The sequence below is a fragment of the Helianthus annuus genome, chromosome 4, assembly GCF_002127325.2.
Source record: "Helianthus annuus cultivar XRQ/B chromosome 4, HanXRQr2.0-SUNRISE, whole genome shotgun sequence".
In the NCBI taxonomy this organism is placed as follows: Eukaryota; Viridiplantae; Streptophyta; class Magnoliopsida; order Asterales; family Asteraceae; genus Helianthus; species Helianthus annuus.
Window position 1 is genome coordinate 6,416,900 of NC_035436.2, and position 18,415 is coordinate 6,435,314.

Consider the following 18,415-nt stretch of genomic DNA (forward strand, 5'->3'; position numbering starts at 1 on the left):
TTCCACCGAAATGCGTCTTTTTTTAACAGATCAGTCAATGGTTTAGCAATCATTCCGAAGGAGCGGATAAACCGTCGGTAATACCCAGCTAACCCTAAAAAACCCCGAAGCTGTTTAATTGTTTTTGGAGTAGGCCATTGTTGCACTGCCTCTATTTTAGAAGGGTCCGTTTTCACTCCTTCCTTTGATATAATATGACCCAAGTACTCAACCGCCCGACCCCCAAACACGCATTATGACTCCTTGGCAAACAACTTGTTTTCTTGCATTATGGAAAGGACATTTTTCAATTGTCGTATATGATCATCTTGAGTACGGCTATAAACGAGGATATCATCGAAAAACACCAACACTCCATTTCTAAGTAGGGGTCTAAATATGTGGTTCATGAGAGCCTGAAATGTTGCCGGGGCATGCGTAAGGCCAAAAGGCATAACGAGAAATTCATAATGTCCCTCGTGAGTTCGGAACGCCGTTTTATGAACATCCTCGGGGGCCATCCGAACCTGATGATAACCGGACCGTAAATCCAGTTTTGAGAAAAACGACGCCCCCCCTAACTCGTCCAATAATTCCTCAATCAATGGAATCGGAAACTTATCTTTGACTGTTGCTTCGTTTAACCGGCGATAGTCCATACACATGCGCCATTGACCATCTTTTTTCTTTACCAACACTACCGGAGCCGCAAACGAACTCCGACTATTTTGAATAACCCCCGAATCCAACAACTCCCGGGTCGTTTTTTCGATGACAACTTTTTGCACGGCAGGGTAACGGTATGGACGTTGGCTGATCGGCTCTGTTCCTTCCTTCAATACAATTTTGTGGTCGAAAGGCCTCACCGGTGGTAGGCCCAATGGAATTTTGAAGACCCCCGAAAATTCCGATATGAGGGCTCTCCATGGGAACTCGTCTGGTACATCCACCACCTTTGATTGATATGTATCCTCGTATGTTCCACCGGCCAATTGTAGACTAAATAAATGGATTTCCCCACTTTTTTAGTGTTTGGTCAACAATTCATCCATTTTTTCCAGTGAACACACAGAGAGGATATTATTTTCCAACCCCTTGAGCTCATATGGCTTACCCTCCACTTCAAACTTCATAGTCATATTTTTAAAGTTCCATAGGATGTCGTTTAAGGGTAAGAGCCATTGCACCCCTAGTATCATATCATAACTTTCAAGAGGCAATAAAAGTACCTCAGTTGTAAACCAATTCCCTTGCATATTCCATTGAAAATTTCGACAAACCTGAGTACTCGTGAGGCGTTTTCCATCGGCGACACCCACATTAATCGGTGATATGGTCATAACTTCACATTGTAACTTCTTTGCTAAGCTTTCGTTGAGGAAGTTGTGTGTCGACCCGGAATCAATAAGTATGTGGAGTTGACGGTTTCCCATGGAACCTCTCACCCGCATAGTCGAGTAAGATGGAATACCCGTCAATGCATGGATGGAAATCTGGGGCTCGGCCTCATCCCTCTCGTCGGTCCCTATCTCATCCACTACCACTTCCTCGTCATCTTCAGCCTCAATAACGTACAATTGCTTACGCGGTCGTGCACATGTATGACCAGGCACAAATTTTTCTGTGCACCAAAAACATTCACCCTTTGCCCGTTTCTGTTCCAACTCCTTACTAGTGAGGCGATGAGTACCGTTCGCCGGTTTGGTCGCTGGAGCAACCGATCGGTTGGGAGTGGGTAAAAGCGGCAGTTTGGCCGCATTCATGGGTGGTGTGATCCTCGGGTGGGAGTTAGTCTTCGACCCCCCCGTGTCCACTCGCCCGGATTTCAGTTTACCCTCTAAGTTATCGTTGTTTGAGGATTGTTGTTTTGCCAACCCATACGCTTCATGCAAAGTTCGTGGTTTAAACATCTTCACCGGCCCCCTGATATCCGGGTTAAGGGCCTTGAGATAGAGACTAATAGCTTGTGTTTCGGTGAGGTTTACCTTGTTCAACAGGGAGTCGAATGTGGTGTTGAGCTCATGGAGGGTACCGGTCTGGTTGAGGGCAGCCAACTCTTCTAGCGGGTCTTCAAACATAGCATTAGAAAAACGAGCAGAGATAGATCTCACATAATCTTCCCACGGAACTTCAGAGATGGTAGCACCACGTATTTTCATGTAGGCCCGGTGCCATTGGAGTGCATCCCCTTCCAAGTGAACGACAGCACACCTAAGTTTTACGTCATCTGGGGTCTCGTCCATTGCGAAAAAGTGTTCGCAACGGTAGATCCAACCTTCCACGTCTTCACCCGAAAACTTAGGAAATTCAACCTTCCCGATTCGCAAGGGTCGGGTACCCTTCGAGTCGGCATCGCTAACAGAAAACGATGAACCCGAACTAAACACACCGCCGCCTGAGTGGACCGATTTATCCCGTACCGCTTTTAAGATCTCTTCTTGTTGTTTGGATGACTGTTCTTGTTGTTTCATTAGGGCTGATAACGTTGTTTGGATTTCCGTGATCGCCTTATCGTGACTCTTGAGGGCGTTGTCGATATCCTGATTGCGAGTATTCGTCATGATAGCGAGAGGTTCCGATAAGAGATCGGAACGGCTCTGATACCCTTGATAGGGTTAGGGTTACGATTAAGAAGAAACTAAGAGGAAAAGGAAATTATAATTCTCTGGATAGTCTCCAGGGATTTCGATTACTGAATATAAACCCAAACATGCAATACCAAGTTTACAAAAGACACCCACACAAATTAAAAAAGGCCATAATGGTCCTCCATCTTGCAAACATAAAACACACCAATAAAAAAACAGAGATAATAAATCTAAAACGTATCACAAAGAATCTCACGTGTAAACTCATCCTGCTCGCGGTTATGTTCAAGATCGAATCCTTGACCGCCATAAGACTGTAACCCCTGATGATCAGGAACCAGATGAAATTCGTAAACCCTAGCCTCCGTCAGGTTCAAACCCGGGATTAAAGCCCCGATTCGTCCCTTCACCCAGATGTCCGTCGAAAATGATGTTCGTTGAAAATGGACCGAGCAGGAATCGAACTTGCGTCTCCACGAGGGAAGGCATGTCCCTCTTACCACTAAACAAAATTCTCAGGACAGGTGATCTATTGATCTATTCTTGATTCGTTAGCTCATAACCAAACCGGTGGTGTTGACAATTCTCGGTTAATCTGTTAGGCCGGCTATTATAATTTGATTTTTAGAAAAGTGGTTTAAACATAAAAGAAACATATTCCATATTTACAGATGGTCATGTGATAATCTCTTATAGTTTAATGATTATAATATAGTTTAGAGAAAACAAAACAAGATTCATTAATTATAACATTATTGACTTACTCATAAAAAGCCAAGGCAAATTTGGGGGAAAAGTTGCAAAAAGCCAAAATCCACGAATACATTAGCAAGCTTTAAGTATTTATCACATAATCAAAAGTCAATATTCACATTCTCATCTCGCAATTAGCATGTTTTTTTTAGTTATTTATTCTTGTTAACCTGACAAAAGTCAATATTGACATTCCTAGCTATCCCACAATTAGATTGGTTATAGTTACTTATTCTTATTGGGTGACACTCAAGGATATTCTATCCCACAATTAGATTGGTTTTAGTTATTTATTCTTATTGGGTGACACTCAAAGATATTCTATCCCACAATTAGATTGGTTTTAGTTATTTATTCTTATTGGGTGACACTCAAGGTTATATTTGTCTTGAATATAATTTAAAAATCTTAATTCCGAATCAAATAACTTACTAAGTTGGGAATTGTCGTCACTAATAGTGGTGTCGGGTGACGACATAGAGAGAGAGAGAAGGGATAGAGGATGATGAGAGCGATAACATAACATCAAAAAATAAGTGGGAGTTTTGTGAAATGATAGATTTATCCTCGTATGCGTTACTTAGACTATTCCTTAATTAAAGTTGTGGGGTGTGGTTTGGTGGTTCCCGACCACCCCCGACACCACATCACCTCCGCCTCACACCATCTTCCCTTTTCCCTCTTCAGGGGAGGGGGTGGTGTTCCCCTTCCTCCTTCTTCTTCTTCCATCGAATAAATAGCTTCCAAATCATCACCAACAGACACAAGCTTCGGGAGATCAGGGAAAGGTTCCCATGGGCACCGAAATTACATGGGGGGGGGGGTGTTCCCCGTCGGCTCCCCGACCTCCTCCCCGCTGAAGGTTAATCTTGAATAATTAGTAAAGTTAAAGGTTTATTTTAATATGTTTAGTAAAGTTTGATTTATTTTAGTTAATTGGTATTGTAATAGGTTTAGGAAATGTTTAATATCTCGGAGAGTAAGTTTAGTAGAGCTATAAATAGGGGCCTGGGTTATTGTTTTATTTATCCCTTTCTTTGTAAGTTTGTAAGTTCGTTTGATTGAATAGAAAAAGTCGTGGGTTCGTCTCTCCAAATATATTGTGTTCGTGTTTAATCTAATTATTTGAACTGTCTGGGCAAATAATTGGTATCAGAGCTACGACTCGTTGAAGATGCGTAACATTTTGCAAAGGCTCTTCGTTCGTACCCTTTGGAAGCTGGACAAAAGAAACAAATTAGGTGGCACGGTTTTTAGAGGTGGTGGAATTAATTCCATCTGTGTGACTTTGCTGATCAACGAAGGAAAAGAAAACATAAATTTCTTTTGTGGTTCGTCGTGACATAGCAGAAGACCGATAACAGCTGACTTCCGGTTTCACATCGGTTTTTCCGGTCACTATTTTACGTAGAAAAGAGATCTGAAGGCAAATCATGGCGGGTGATAAAGATGAGAGTTCAGGTAGTCCAGGAACGGTGAAATAATCGATTGGTGGTTTTGTTTTGTAGGCACCGAAGTTATCTTCGACCAACTAATCAACATGGTTAGTTATGGTGAAAGTTGATTTGGGAGCGAACGGTTTGCAAGATGCGACTGACAAGGAAAAAGGACCGGGTATTGTAGAAAGAAAGAAGTTTATGGCTTTAGGTGTCATCTTCCAGACCCTACCTGAAGATGTGATGCTTCAGATGGCTAAGTATTCAGAACCGAATGATGTTTGGGAAGCATTCGTTATCTTGGTGCATAAAGAATGTAGAAAGCTCGTCTTCAAATGCTAAGAAGAGAGTTAGATGGATTGAAGATGAGTGAGACAGAAAGTATTGATGAATATGCAGCGAAGTTGGGTGGAGTACAGTCAAAGTACAAGAGCTTGGGAGCAACACTTGAAGAAGATGTCGTGGTGAGAAAATTCTTAAACTCTATGCCTGATAAATATTTACCTATTATTTCTTCGATCGAGTAATTCGCAAATATCGAAAAATGGTGTTTGAAGATGTGGTTGGACGTTTGAAGGCATATGAAGAAAGAAACAAGTACAAGAATGTGAATGAAAGTTCATTCCAAAGTCAGCTTACGTTCACTCATAATGAAAAGAAAGTTGAAAACTACTAAGGAGGTGGCAAAGGACGTGGAAGATACAAAGGACGAGGAAGAAGGAATCAAAGATGGAATAATGAACATGGGAATACAAATGATGAATAAGGTGAAGATCGAAAAAAGAACCATGAAGAATGGCAAGACAGAAAAAAGCACTTGAGGTGCTACAACTGTGATAAGATTGGGCACTACTCGAGCGAGTGTAAAGCACCAAGCAAAAGGAAAGAAGAAACGAATTTAACAAAGACAGAAGGTGTACGTGATATTTAGGGGTGCAAACGAGCCGAGCCGAGCCCGAGTGTAACACCTCGAAATTTTGTGTCCAATAATGTGTTGACACGTGTCCCGAGTTTACACGTGGCATTAGATATTAAATAAAGGACTAAAGTTGACAAACCTTGAAAGTATGTAAATTCGAGGGTTATTGTCACGGCCCCCGACCCGGTTTTACCCGTTTCAGGAGCCGCGGGACAGGAATCCCGTGGTATTTACTTTAGGCGACAGCGGAAGTCTTTTTAAAACAGGATCTTTCAATAATTTAAACTGCTCGTTTCATAACTTAGGGATAAATTCCCGAAATTTACAGTAATGTGATTTCCCAGGGAAATCTTTATTTTCAAAACATGTTCATTTTATTTATTTACATTGAGCCACTTTTCTAAGCTGGGAGTGCTCCGTGGCACTTTCCTTTGCTCACACCAGATCACTTGAAACATGTTTGAAAAAGGTTTTGTCAGCGGGAAAATACTGAGTGAATCATTCATTTTACTGAAAACAACACCTTTTGTTATAATTTACAGTATTAAGGGGAATTACAATGTTTCTGATATCAAACCAACTACCCACAGTACTTGTCACTCGACTACCCATTGGCTATCTCGTTGTCCAAATGGTGTCTGTGACTGTGGTCAGATCACCCCTTGGCTAACTCGTTGTCCAAGTGTGACGGGATGTAAGTAATGTATACAAAACCCCACATACCGGCTGTAACTTGGTGATTACATAGACTTAATCACTGTAACTATAACTTTGAAAATAATTTGGAGTTTTGTAAAACAGTTGATAAAAAGAGAATGACTCACATTGCAGATTTATGAGCAGAGTATAAGCTTTACTGATTAGCCTTTTAACCTAATTTAAATAACAATGCACACACAAACGGGATTAGTAACTAATTCAGCAGTTACGTCAATTCACGAGATTAAACCCTCACAACTATTATCAAGTGCAATACTTAATAATTCAATGGATTCACAACGAATGACAGAGCATAGTCCGAATTCGAACAACACTCAAACATTCAAGTTGAAATCACAATGAATAACAAAGTACAAGCTCAATTTGAGCAGCACTCGTACAATCCTTGGATAGTTATAATCGATCGGACGTTGAATCGTAATAGCGATCGAGTTATTACCCTGATTGCGGCAGCACTTCGTGATCGTGTGTGTGTGTTGTGGACTGTTTTGAGTATAACTTGACGTACAGACAGAATTCTTACGTCGTTTTCATTTCCCTGTTCAAGTCCCAATGTCTGCTATTTATAGTAATTTTTGGGTCTCCCTTACGGACCGTATGCCCGACCCCTTACGGTCCGTAAGCTATGCAGTCTAATTCATAGGCTGCATAGACTCGGGACTAGCCTTGGTGATTCAACAAATTAACCAATCAGAGCATAGCAACGTTTAAATTTAGATAATTATCAACTAGGGTTTGCCCCCCTCGAGTTTTAGGGGCCCTGATCCTGATTCCGATTATTCTGAAAATTCTAGGGCTAATGCAGAATTACTTGGGTGTCTCAATTAGGGTTTTCTTATTGACTAATTATTGTCCTAATTATTGATTTTAGTGGCAGTTGTTACATCCTCCCCACCTTAAGAAAAATCTCGTCCTCGAGATTTACTGAAATAGATGAGGCTACTTTCGCTTCATCTCTGATTCTAGTTCCCAAGTGTACTCTGGTCCTCTCCTGGATTCCCATTTGACTTTTACTAGCACTAGTCGTTTGTGTTTGAGAAACTTGATCTTCCGATCTTCTATTTGTAGGGGTTTCTCTACGAATTTCAGCTTTTCATTTACCTCTATATCTTGAAGAGGTACTACCAGGGATTCGTCTGATAGACATTTCTTGAGATTGGATACATGAAACACATCATGTACTCCAGCTAACTCTTCTGGTAGTTGTAAACGATAAGCTACTGGTCCTATTCGTTGGATCACTGGGAATGGTCCAACATATCTTGGACTCAGTTTTCCTTTCTTACCGAATCGTACCACTCCTTTCCAAGGAGAAACTTTCAAGAGTACTTTGTCTCCGACTTGGAATTCTAACGGCTTGCGGCGATTGTCTGCATAGCTCTTCTGACGATCTCTAGCAGTTTTCAGTCTTTCCTTGATTTGTGATATCTTGTCAGTAGTTTCTTGCACAATTTCTGGACCTGATAATTGACTTTCTCCTATCTCTGCCCAACAAACGGGAGTTCTGCACTTGCGTCCATACAGTGCTTCAAATGGAGCAGCTTTGATGCTCGAATGATAACTATTGTTATAGGAGAATTCAATTAATGGCAAATGGCTATCCCAATTACCACCAAAGTCAATTACACATGCTCGGAGCATGTCTTCTAAGGTTTGTATCGTCCTTTCACTTTGTCCGTCTGTTTGAGGATGTTATGCAGTACTTAAATTAAGTCGAGTTCCCATTGCCTCCTGGAAACTTGTCCAGAAACGGGAAGTGAAACGACTATCTCTATCCGATACAATGGAGAGTGGGACTCCATGTAGGGATACTACTTCATCTACATACAACTTGGCTAACCTTTCCATGCTAAAGGTTTCCTTCATTGGTAGAAAATGAGCTGATTTGGTTAATCGATCCACAATTACCCAAATAGCATCATTACCTTTTCTGGTTTTGGGTAACTTAGTAACAAAGTCCATTGTTATGAGTTCCCATTTCCATACAGGCATTTCTAACTGTTGTAGTAGTCCTGAAGGTTTCTGATGTTCGGCTTTAACTTGTGAACAGGTTAGACACTTAGATACGTATTCGGCTATATCCTTTTTCATTCCTATCCACTAAAAATTATTTCTTAAATCTTGGTACATCTTATTATTTCCTGGATGTACAGTATACCTTGATTTATGAGATTCTTCTAAAATCTTATTTTTTAATTCTCCTTGTTTAGGTACCCAAATTCGTTTCTTGTGGAATCTCCAAATTCCATCCTTTCCTTGTTCTAATTCCTTTAGGTAACCTTTCATTTCTTCGGCATCGTCCTTGATTGCCGTTCCTTGAACTTTCTTCAATTGTTCCATTAAATCTAATTGTAGATTTAATCTAAGAGCACGGACTCGTCTTTGCTTTTCATGATACTTATGACTTAAGGCATCTGCGACTACGTTCGCTTTTCCTTCGTGATATTGAATATCACAGTCGTAATCACTTAGGATTTCCATCCACCTTCTTTGCCTCATGTTTAGCTCTTTTTGCCCAAATATATACCTTAAACTCTTATGATCCGTATAGATGGTAAACTTACTTCCATACAGATAATGTCTCCAAATTTTAAGGGCAAAAATTATGGCTCCTAACTCTAGGTCATGAGTCGTGTAATTTTCCTCGTTCTTTTTCAATTGCCTAGAGGCATACGTAATTACCTTTTTGCGTTGCATCAACACACATCCGTATCCTAATTTTGAAGCATCACATTATACTTCAAAATCCTCGGTTCCTTCGGGTAAAGCTAAAATTAGAGCATTTGTCAATTTGTGCTTTAGAATCCTAAAAGCTTCCTCTTGTCTAGATCCCCATTCAAACTTAACGGCTTTACAGGTTAGCTTAGTTAAAGGTACAGCTATCTTAGAGAAGTTCTTAATAAATCGTCTATAGTATCCAGCTAAGCCTAGAAAACTTCTAATTTCCATAGCCGTTTGTGGAACCTTCCAATTGGTGACTGCTTCTATTTTAGCAGGATCTACGTGAATTCCTTCGTGATTCACCATATGACCTAAAAATTGCACTTCTTGTAGCCAGAATTCACACTTCGAGAATTTGGCATAAAGCTTTTCCTTTCTTAACAATGTTAAGAGTGCATGCAAGTGCTCACAATGTTCCTCCTGACTTTTGGAATAAATAAGTATATCGTCAATGAAAACGATCACAAATTTATCCAAGTATGGTTTACAGATCCTATTCATCATGTCCATAAATGCGGCTGGAGCATTTGTTAATCCGAAGGGCATGACTGTAAACTCATAATGACCATACCTAGTTCTGAAAGCAGTTTTACGTATGTCCTCCTCTTGTACTTTCAACTGGTGATATCCAGATCTTAAGTCTATCTTAGAGAAATACCTAGCTCCTTGCAATTGATCAAAAAGATCATCAATCCTAGGTAGTGGGTATCGATTCTTAATTGTAACCTTGTTTAATTCCCTATAATCGATACACATTCTCATCGACCCATCTTTCTTTTTCACAAACAACACTGGTGCACCCCAAGGGGATGAACTAGGTTGTATAAATCCTTTGCTTAGTAATTCATCTAACTGCTTTTCAATTCTAGCATTTCAGTAGGTGCTAATCGATAAGGTGTCTTAGCTATTGGTGTAGTACCTGGAATTAAATGAATTCTAAACTCTACTTCCCTATCAGGTGGTAAACCAGGTAATTCTTCTGGAAAAACATCTGGGTATTCTGAAACTATAGGGATGTCCTGGAGTTCCTTACTTTTAGTGTTGATGATTACAGAAATCATATACACCATTTCTTGTTTCCTTGAATAACTAGCCAATTTCATTACTGAAATGAATTTTAGTGGCTTTCGAGGTCTATCTCCTGTAATTAGAATTACTTCTCCTGTGGGGGTACAGATTTCTACGGAATTCTTAGCTCACAGGATTCGAGCATGGTTGGCAATTAACCAATCCATTCCTAACACTACATCGAATCCGGCTAAATTCATAGGTAACAGGTTTGCAGAAAACTTATGACCTAACAATTCTATCTTTCCTTCTTGCAAAACCTTGTCTATGTTGACAGAATATCCATCTGCCGTTTCGACTGTAAAAATCTGTCTAAGGGTAGTTAGGGGTAAGTTAAGAGCTTGGCAGAATGCAGTATTAATGAAACTTTGGTTTGCACCAGAGTCAAATAATACTTTAGCATAGACGTTATGCACTAAGAACGTACCCGCTATCACGTCTGGAATAAGTTCGGCTTCTTGAGTGGTCAGCTGGAATGCACGCGCATTTTTCTTAGTTATTCCATCGGCCGTTTTAGCTTTATTGTCTGCTGGTTGGGCTAACTTAGGACATTCAGGTTTGATATGCCCTGTTTCTCCGCAGTTATAACAGATTCTTGTTTTCCTTCTGCAGTCTTCTTCCCGATGTCCTTTCGCCTTACAGAAGTTGCAAACTATATTGCATTGCCCATAGTGTTTCTTTTTGTAATTTCTGCAGAAAGGAGGTGATGAGGATTGCCCTGTTCCTCTTCTTTTGAAGCGGTTATTATTACCCGTACGAAATCCTTGGGTAGTCTTCTGAGCCAATTCCTTCTTACGATCTTCTTCTCTTGTGCGGACTAGTTCATCGGTTAGGGTATTTGCTAATTCCACAGCATCGTCAATCGTGCGCGGTCTCGCAGCTTTAACGATGTTACGGATTTCTCCGATTAATCCCCAAATATAACGGGGAATGAGTACCGGTTCTGGCGAAGCCAGGGAAGGTACCACTCTCGCATATTCGAAGAATGTCGAAGTATACCCTCGACAGTCTACACCTATCATACGATGGCTCAGGAACTTGTTTGCCATTTGTTCCTTCTCGTATTCGGGACAGAATTTTCTTTCTACAAGACTCTTAAATTCTTCCCAATTCATTGCATAGGCCACCCTTCTTCCTTTTGCTTGTAGCACCGTGTTCCACCATTCTAGCGCCCCTTCTTTGAATAGATTTGAAGCATACATCACTTGATCTTCTTCAGCACATTTACTTATTGCAATTACTGCTTCGGTTTAATCTAACCATCGCAGTGTTGCAGTTGCCCCTTCGTTACCTGCAAATTCTGCGGGTTTACAGGCAAGAAATTCTTTGTAAGTGCAACCAGGCGTTGCAGCTTTTATTCTCTTAGGGAGTGGGGCCTGTTGCGGATCATGATTGTCATGATTGCCGCCTCCATTTATGCTGTTACTGCCGTTATCTTCCGGAGTACGTTTACTAGGAATTAATTGTGGTTCGGCTGGTTTCTGAACAGCAGCCACAATTTCTGGAATAGCATTGGCTATCCCTTGAGCAATAAAGTGCTCAATATCTTGTCTAGTTATATATTGATCTTCCTGATTTTGCTCAGACTGATTTACTTCATTAACTGGTTCACTATTAGCGTTTTCTATCTGCTAATTAGTATTAATAGGAATTATTAGTATCTATTTATTGGTAACAAAATCAGCACAGATAACACATAGATTATTACAACATACAAATATAACCAAAATTGTCGATGTCTCGACTTCTGTTTTGTTTTATATATTATACCTGCTTCAATACACACTTTTTATCTTACATTGTTTTATTGCCCATTTTACAGAATCAGTTTTACTATATTAGTTATAATACAAACAAACTTCTCCAAACCCATCCTATCTTTTGGTTCACTAGCAGTTTCAGTAACGACGCTCCCTCTCGTCGTACTTCCAGGAGATTTGTTCCTCCATTTCCCGAATCCTATTCCCGGTACCTATCAGTTCTTCACCAAACTGACGTAGTTCAGCTAAATTTTCATAGCTCATTGGCGGATTAGGGATAGGTTCTGGATCAAATTGTGGGAGAAAACTATAGGGACTATTAACTATATTTTGGAATTGCCAGTCATTGGTCCACCATTCCTCCATTTGGCCTAACGGTCGGGTGTGAACTAGTGGGTCTGGAATAGCTGGTCCTAGGTTTATTGGGAGTTGGGCTGTAGCAGGATAAGAGAAGAGATTATCTTTGATAGGCTCTAGTATATCACAATTATCCAGTAGGCGGTCTATTTCGTCCTGGAATGTGATTTCCTCGGGCTGTTTAGAGCTTTCTCCGATCTCTATTCCCTTTTGCTTTAGGTCTATCCCTATTTCTGCTGGTTTGGAACTTTCTCCGATTTCTATTTCCTTTCCCTTGCTTACACTTACAGGATTTTCTATTTTAGGGAGTCTCCTGGATTTTCTTCTGCGCACTTTTCGCCATCCTACATATCTTCTCCTCTTTTTAGGTTTTGTTTTTTCCAGCGGTGGAGCTTGGAATTCCAGAGGTTCCTCTATGTCAGCAATGTAACTAGTGAAGTTGTGGGAGACTTCAATTGGCACAGGATAGAGGTTGAGGTTCCGAAACGCCTCGGATAGCTCACTCATGCTGTGTAGCATATATGCAAAATGTTAAGTCAAAACTTTGGAACAAAACTTAACAAATAAACATTTTTATTGCACACTAATTTGTACAACATAACAGCAAACAGAACACACTCAGATTTATTTATTTATTTACTGGGAAGTGTTGTTACTAAACTTAGGGTTTTTAAAGGTTTGCATGTTCTGCTACAGTAGCTAGCATATACAGGTTTGCCCATTTTTCATCTAGGTTATTTTCCCCTGGTGGATTATTGTGAATTTCCTGAATCTCTGGGTTAAATCTCACTCTCTTGGTTTGGGGTTTCTTTTTCTCTTGACCCTTTCTAAGAATTGAATTTCTTTTCTCCGGGGTAAGAGGGTTTTCATAATTTGCCTTACGGACAAAGATTCCTTCCTCTAACTCGATGGGAGATTTGGAGGAAGAGGTTCCCTGTTCTTTAGGTGTACTATCTAATTTGCGGTAGATAGCAGAAATCTTTTGTTTACCCATACTGTAATTTTAACAATTAGTCAGTTAATAAGCATATATTCACAGAATGACAAATAAAATTTTCCTAATTTGTAATAGGCTTATATCAATTAGAACAGTGAGCTTAATCAGTAAGCTTAAAACAGTGGCTCTGATACCACCTTTTCCTGTCACGGCCCCCGACCCGGTTTTACCCGTTTTAGGAGCTGCGGGACAGGAATCCCGTGGTATTTACTTTAGGCGACAGCGGAAGTCTTTTTAAAACAGGATCTTTCAATAATTTAAACTGCTCGTTTCATAACTTAGGGATAAATTCCCGAAATTTACAGTAATGTGATTTCCCAGGGAAATCTTTATTTTCAAAACATGTTCATTTTATTTATTTACATTGAGCCACTTTTCTAAGCTGGGAGTGCTCCGTGGCACTTTCCTTTGCTCACACCAGATCACCTGAAACATGTTTGAAAAAGGTTTTGTCAGCGGGGAAATACTGAGTGAATCATTCATTTTACTGAAAACGACACCTTTTGTTATAATTTACTGTATTAAGGGGAATTACAATGTTTCTGATATCAAACCAACTACCCACAGTACTTGTCACTCGACTACCCATTGGCTATCTCGTTGTCCAAATGGTGTATAGTAACCCTAAACATACTGTAAATTTAGAGGGTTATAGATGTCAACAAAGGGTAAATATATTGTATAGTAACCCTAAACAATGCTCGTACCTTCAAACGAATAAATCATGGATGGTACGGAAGTGAAACGCGGAAGAAAGTGAGAAACTACAAACTGCAAGGGTTAACTACGTCAACATGTTTAATTATACCTCTGAGTGACCCTTTGACAAACCCGAAGCCTTGTAACAGTAAAATACGCTCACTAGAATGTACTATATAAATTTTGCGAAGTTCCGTTTTAAAACGAGAAAGTTATGATCAAATTCGTACGAGAGGGGTTAAAAGCGTCAACGATGAAAGTTAAGGCTTTTCGGATAGTAATTAAACTAGCCGGGGGCTTGACAGTACGGGTAAATAGCACGAGGCCCTTAATTGTAATTAACCGAGGGCCATATCGCAAAGTTACCCCTTCGAACCCGAAAGGTCAGGATATTAATTACCGAAGATTTCGTAATCATTACAAAAGATTCAAAAATCTTGGAAATCAGACCTAACGCGGGCCGCGTAAAGGTTAGGGGATAGTTGATGCGGGCCGCGAGCCACCTGTTAATCCGGTTTCTGACTTAAGGATTCAGGCGGCCCGCGAACAAGTTGCATGATTCTTCATGCGGGCCGCGTGGGACGCCCAGTAACAGAAAACATGGGCAGCTTCAATGATTTGGCTTGTAAACGATCTTGTGAGCAATCAATGAAGCATGGGCGCCCTCTACCTGACCCCTTGTACCTTAGGACACTTGCTGATCATCCATGAGCAATGTAGGATGTGTTGTAATGATCTTGTGCACCAAACTTTACTATAAAAAGGCCTACATTGTGCATAAGTTCACCACACCTCAAACACTGCTCTCAAGATCATTCCTGGAGCTCTCAAGTGTTTTTCTAGCATCCTAAGTCGTGCACAAGCTTCTGTAAGTTGTCTAACCCTTTTATGGCTTAGTTTTTGCTTAGTTTAGCTTAAAAGTCAATCCGTCGTAGTTAACGACTGACTTTGTGATAAATCACGAATGGTCCAGTGATTTGTCGAATCAAAGATAGTTATGTGTTGGTATTTATGTGGGTAATAAACCCTTAAAAGGGTTCCCCCTGATCACCACTCTAACCAGGTCAAATGTCGAGTCAAACGTGTACTTAAAAAGTCAACAGAAAGCCATTTTTGCGATTTTACGCATAATCTGTAATGTAGATGATATGCAACCTGTTTAAACACTCATAAAATATGATAATAAGTGTATTAACAAGTCTTAGTTTGTTTGATTCGACCATTTGCTATATTGACCCGGTTCGGAGCCGAAAGTCACAAAACTTTGACTTCTGCTTTGACTTCAGTTCTGACCCGTTTTAGTGCAATGTAGATATGCCTTAGGACTCTCTTAGGACCAGGTCATATGATGGTATCACCCTCTGTGACCGGTTCGTCGTTTGTCCAAGTCTTTTACACATTTCCATTAAATGCTTAAAAGTTGACCGTAACGCCCTTTTTAAAATAAAACGAGAATTTTGGATATGTGAAAGGATCATAACCTTGATTACTGATTTCTAAGCATATCCCTAAAATTTCACGTCAATCCGAGGTCCAGAATATGAGTTATGCTAAATAGCGCAATTAAAGAAAACTTTTGTAATAAATGGCGCAATTAGCATAACGCCTATCTAAACCCGGATTTCGACACCAAACCTTTTGCTCACTGTTGTAAAATAATATTTTGAGATTTTTAAAGATTTTTAATTATTTTTAACCTGCTCATAACCTGCGGTTATGGCAACGGTTCGGTAAATACCGAATACACCCTTTTCGGCCATAACTTGAGTTCTACAAGGTCTATTGACCCGATTCCAGTTGCTACTGATTTTGAATAACAAATAAAGTATTTTAGACTTTATAAACTGTTCGGGAAACTCAGATTTCCTGTAGAACTCTAAAACCTCTTTTATAATCTTTAAAAAGGACCGAAATACCCCTACGGGGCATAATATGAACTTAAACTCGTTACGGGCATTATGGAAGGTATCCTACTGATACCACAACCTCTTTAAGGCATATTGACTTAGGAAAACAGTGTAGGACTCTTACAGTTACCCGTTGCGCCTTTTGCGCGCACGATTCGGCTTATGTAACTAGTTTACATAAATTAGCCGATACGGATCAAACCATATTGTTTTAACCCCAAAATCCAGAGTGTGAATATTAAACCCATATAAAACAAGACTTCAAACTTGTTGGGTCAGAATCACATTCCATTCCCGGTTTTCGCCTTTCACGCGATTAAACCGTATCTATCCTTGAAACTGACCGGTCTAGGCTACGGCTAATATAAAGACCCGTTAGAATTCTAATAGGTTATTTTAAAACCTTCGTTCCAGAATAGGAGCCCAGTAAAAGATATATGAGATTTAATCAATTAAGGACTATACTTGCAAAGGTAAATACTTTTAACTTATTTTCCGTATTACGGGCTTGGGGTACGGTATCTAAAATACCGCTTGGTTGGGCAATTGACCCCAACTCATTTGTAGTTGGGTATTATCAATGTGACCCGTTTAAAAACTTGTTTTGTTGGCTTAACGCCTTTGGGGGCTTAATGACCATGTCCCGGATATCCTTGGCATCATTTTACGAAATGGCCACGACCTCGACATCCGGGTGTAGGCGTACACCCGGCATTGTGTCTATATTAATTAAAGGTGTAACCGTTGGTTTACCCACCTCGGTTTTACGCTATGTGGTGTGTCTATTAAACTTTAACCCGGCACGACCCGGGCAACCGAACGCATAGCAAGCATGTAATTCTTTACAAGATTTAATTATAAATTATCCCAAGTTATAAAAGAGTTTGTGCCTTGTGCATTCAAATCAATTTTAATAAACATTTTACAAAAGTGTCAGTTGAATGTATTTACCAGTGTAAACTGACGTATTTTCCCAAAAAAAAAGATTAACTGCGGGTACTAAACGAAATCGGCTGGCTATAGCTCCTTAGCATCTTAAAGAGTCTCGCAAGCTTTTGATGCCTTGTCTGTTGAACAATACTTTTTATTATTTTGATCCCCCTGTGGATACCATTCGACTATTTGTGATACATTCGATATTACAATCAATGGTTGAATTATATTTAACTTTATGCTTCCGCTGTGCATTCATATAATTGTGTGGTTTGACTATATTGTTGCCAACTACGTCACGGTAATCCCCCACCGGGCCCACCGGTGATACACGTGGAAATCGGGGTGTGACAGGTTGGTATCAGAGCCAACATTGAGTGAATTAAACACTATCCTAATGTGTTTAATCTCAGTGACACAATTGCACATACTTGAGTCTAGCAAGAACATAGGGCAAATTCGAATTGTTATTCCAAATTGTCTTTTTATTATTATTATTATTTAAAGTTTTAAAAGCAGGAAATATGGCACCTGTAATTTTCCGAGGAAGAGGAAGAGGAAGAAGAGGCAGAGGAACGATCATTACTCACCATGATCACGAAGCTGGACCATCAAACACTCGAGCTCCTTCGACCACAAGGAGTGAAGAACCTCAAAGACGAAGAAACCTTTTTGAACCTGCGAGACATTCTACCTCGCATAGCTTGACGCCATCGTACCGTCACTCGTTAGGGTCAGATTCCGAAAATGATCCCAATAACCCTCAACCCTCCTACATACCTCTGCAGCGTTCGGTATCGCACCGTGCTTTTGACGATCCCACTCCTTACTTCACGGGTCAGTTTAACCCAGCAGATTACATTCAGGAACCTGCAGGCTTTGTCCCGTTAGGACCACAGGATCACTTCTCAGAAGACCATATGGATGAGGACACAGACCCAATAGAACCTGCTCGTGGTACGCCCACACATCCTATCGAGATCTCTGATGGATCTTCTTTTCATGGCACACCTTATCAAGGGCCAGATAGTTTTCAAGCGCTGTTCAACCAGCACGAGTGGTACTTCACACCCTCCCATCAGACATCGCAAAACGAGCAGCAACAACAACAAGATCCCTCCGAGGATCCACGTTTCGTGGCAGTTACGCCACCACCACCGCCACCGGTTCAACCAGTAGTTCCGGATCCGCCAAGGCGTAGAAGGTCAGGCGCACGGATGTCTACCCGAGGAGGGGAATTTCATTTCAGCACCCCTCGCCACTCGAGTGCTAGTCACTATCCGTCAGTACCTGAAGAAGGACCTTCAAGTCCAGTGCAGGAGGCGAACTCCGCACCAATTGCACCATCTTCGCCACCATTTGGGTATGACCACCCAATACCTGCATACACGGGTCCAGCGGCATACAACCCGTTCGAACCATCGTCGCACGCACATTACAATTACAACTATGATCATGACCCATATGTGATAGCGGCTAGGTATAATGCCCGCTATCCCGACGGAGCTTTTGGAAACATGGGGATACCGGACTACTCAGCTCATGGGTATCCAGCACCTCCTAGACCTCCAGTTCCGC

General features: G+C 40.6%; 1 protein-coding gene across 1 annotated transcript; it reads right to left on the reverse strand.

The window, feature by feature from the left end:
- Nucleotides 1-233: 233 nt before the first annotated feature.
- Nucleotides 234-2,540, reverse strand: LOC110932814. The gene is made up of 2 exons (XM_022176070.1): nt 1,072-2,540; nt 234-978 (listed from the first exon to the last, which is right to left on the reverse strand). Exons 1-2 carry the CDS (start codon nt 2,538-2,540, stop codon nt 234-236), a joined length of 2,214 nt encoding a protein of 737 aa, XP_022031762.1.
- Between the last annotated feature and the right edge of the window lie 15,875 nt (nt 2,541-18,415).

Excerpts from the sequence above, each read along its gene's own strand:
- LOC110932814 (XM_022176070.1), bottom strand. The coding sequence starts at position 2,540 with ATGACGAATACTCGCAATCAGGATATCGACAACGCCCTCAAGAGTCAC. Across the intron at positions 979-1,071 it reads AAGCCATATGAGCTCAAGGG|TCTACAATTGGCCGGTGGAA; the intron begins GTTGGAAAATAA and ends CCATTTATTTAG.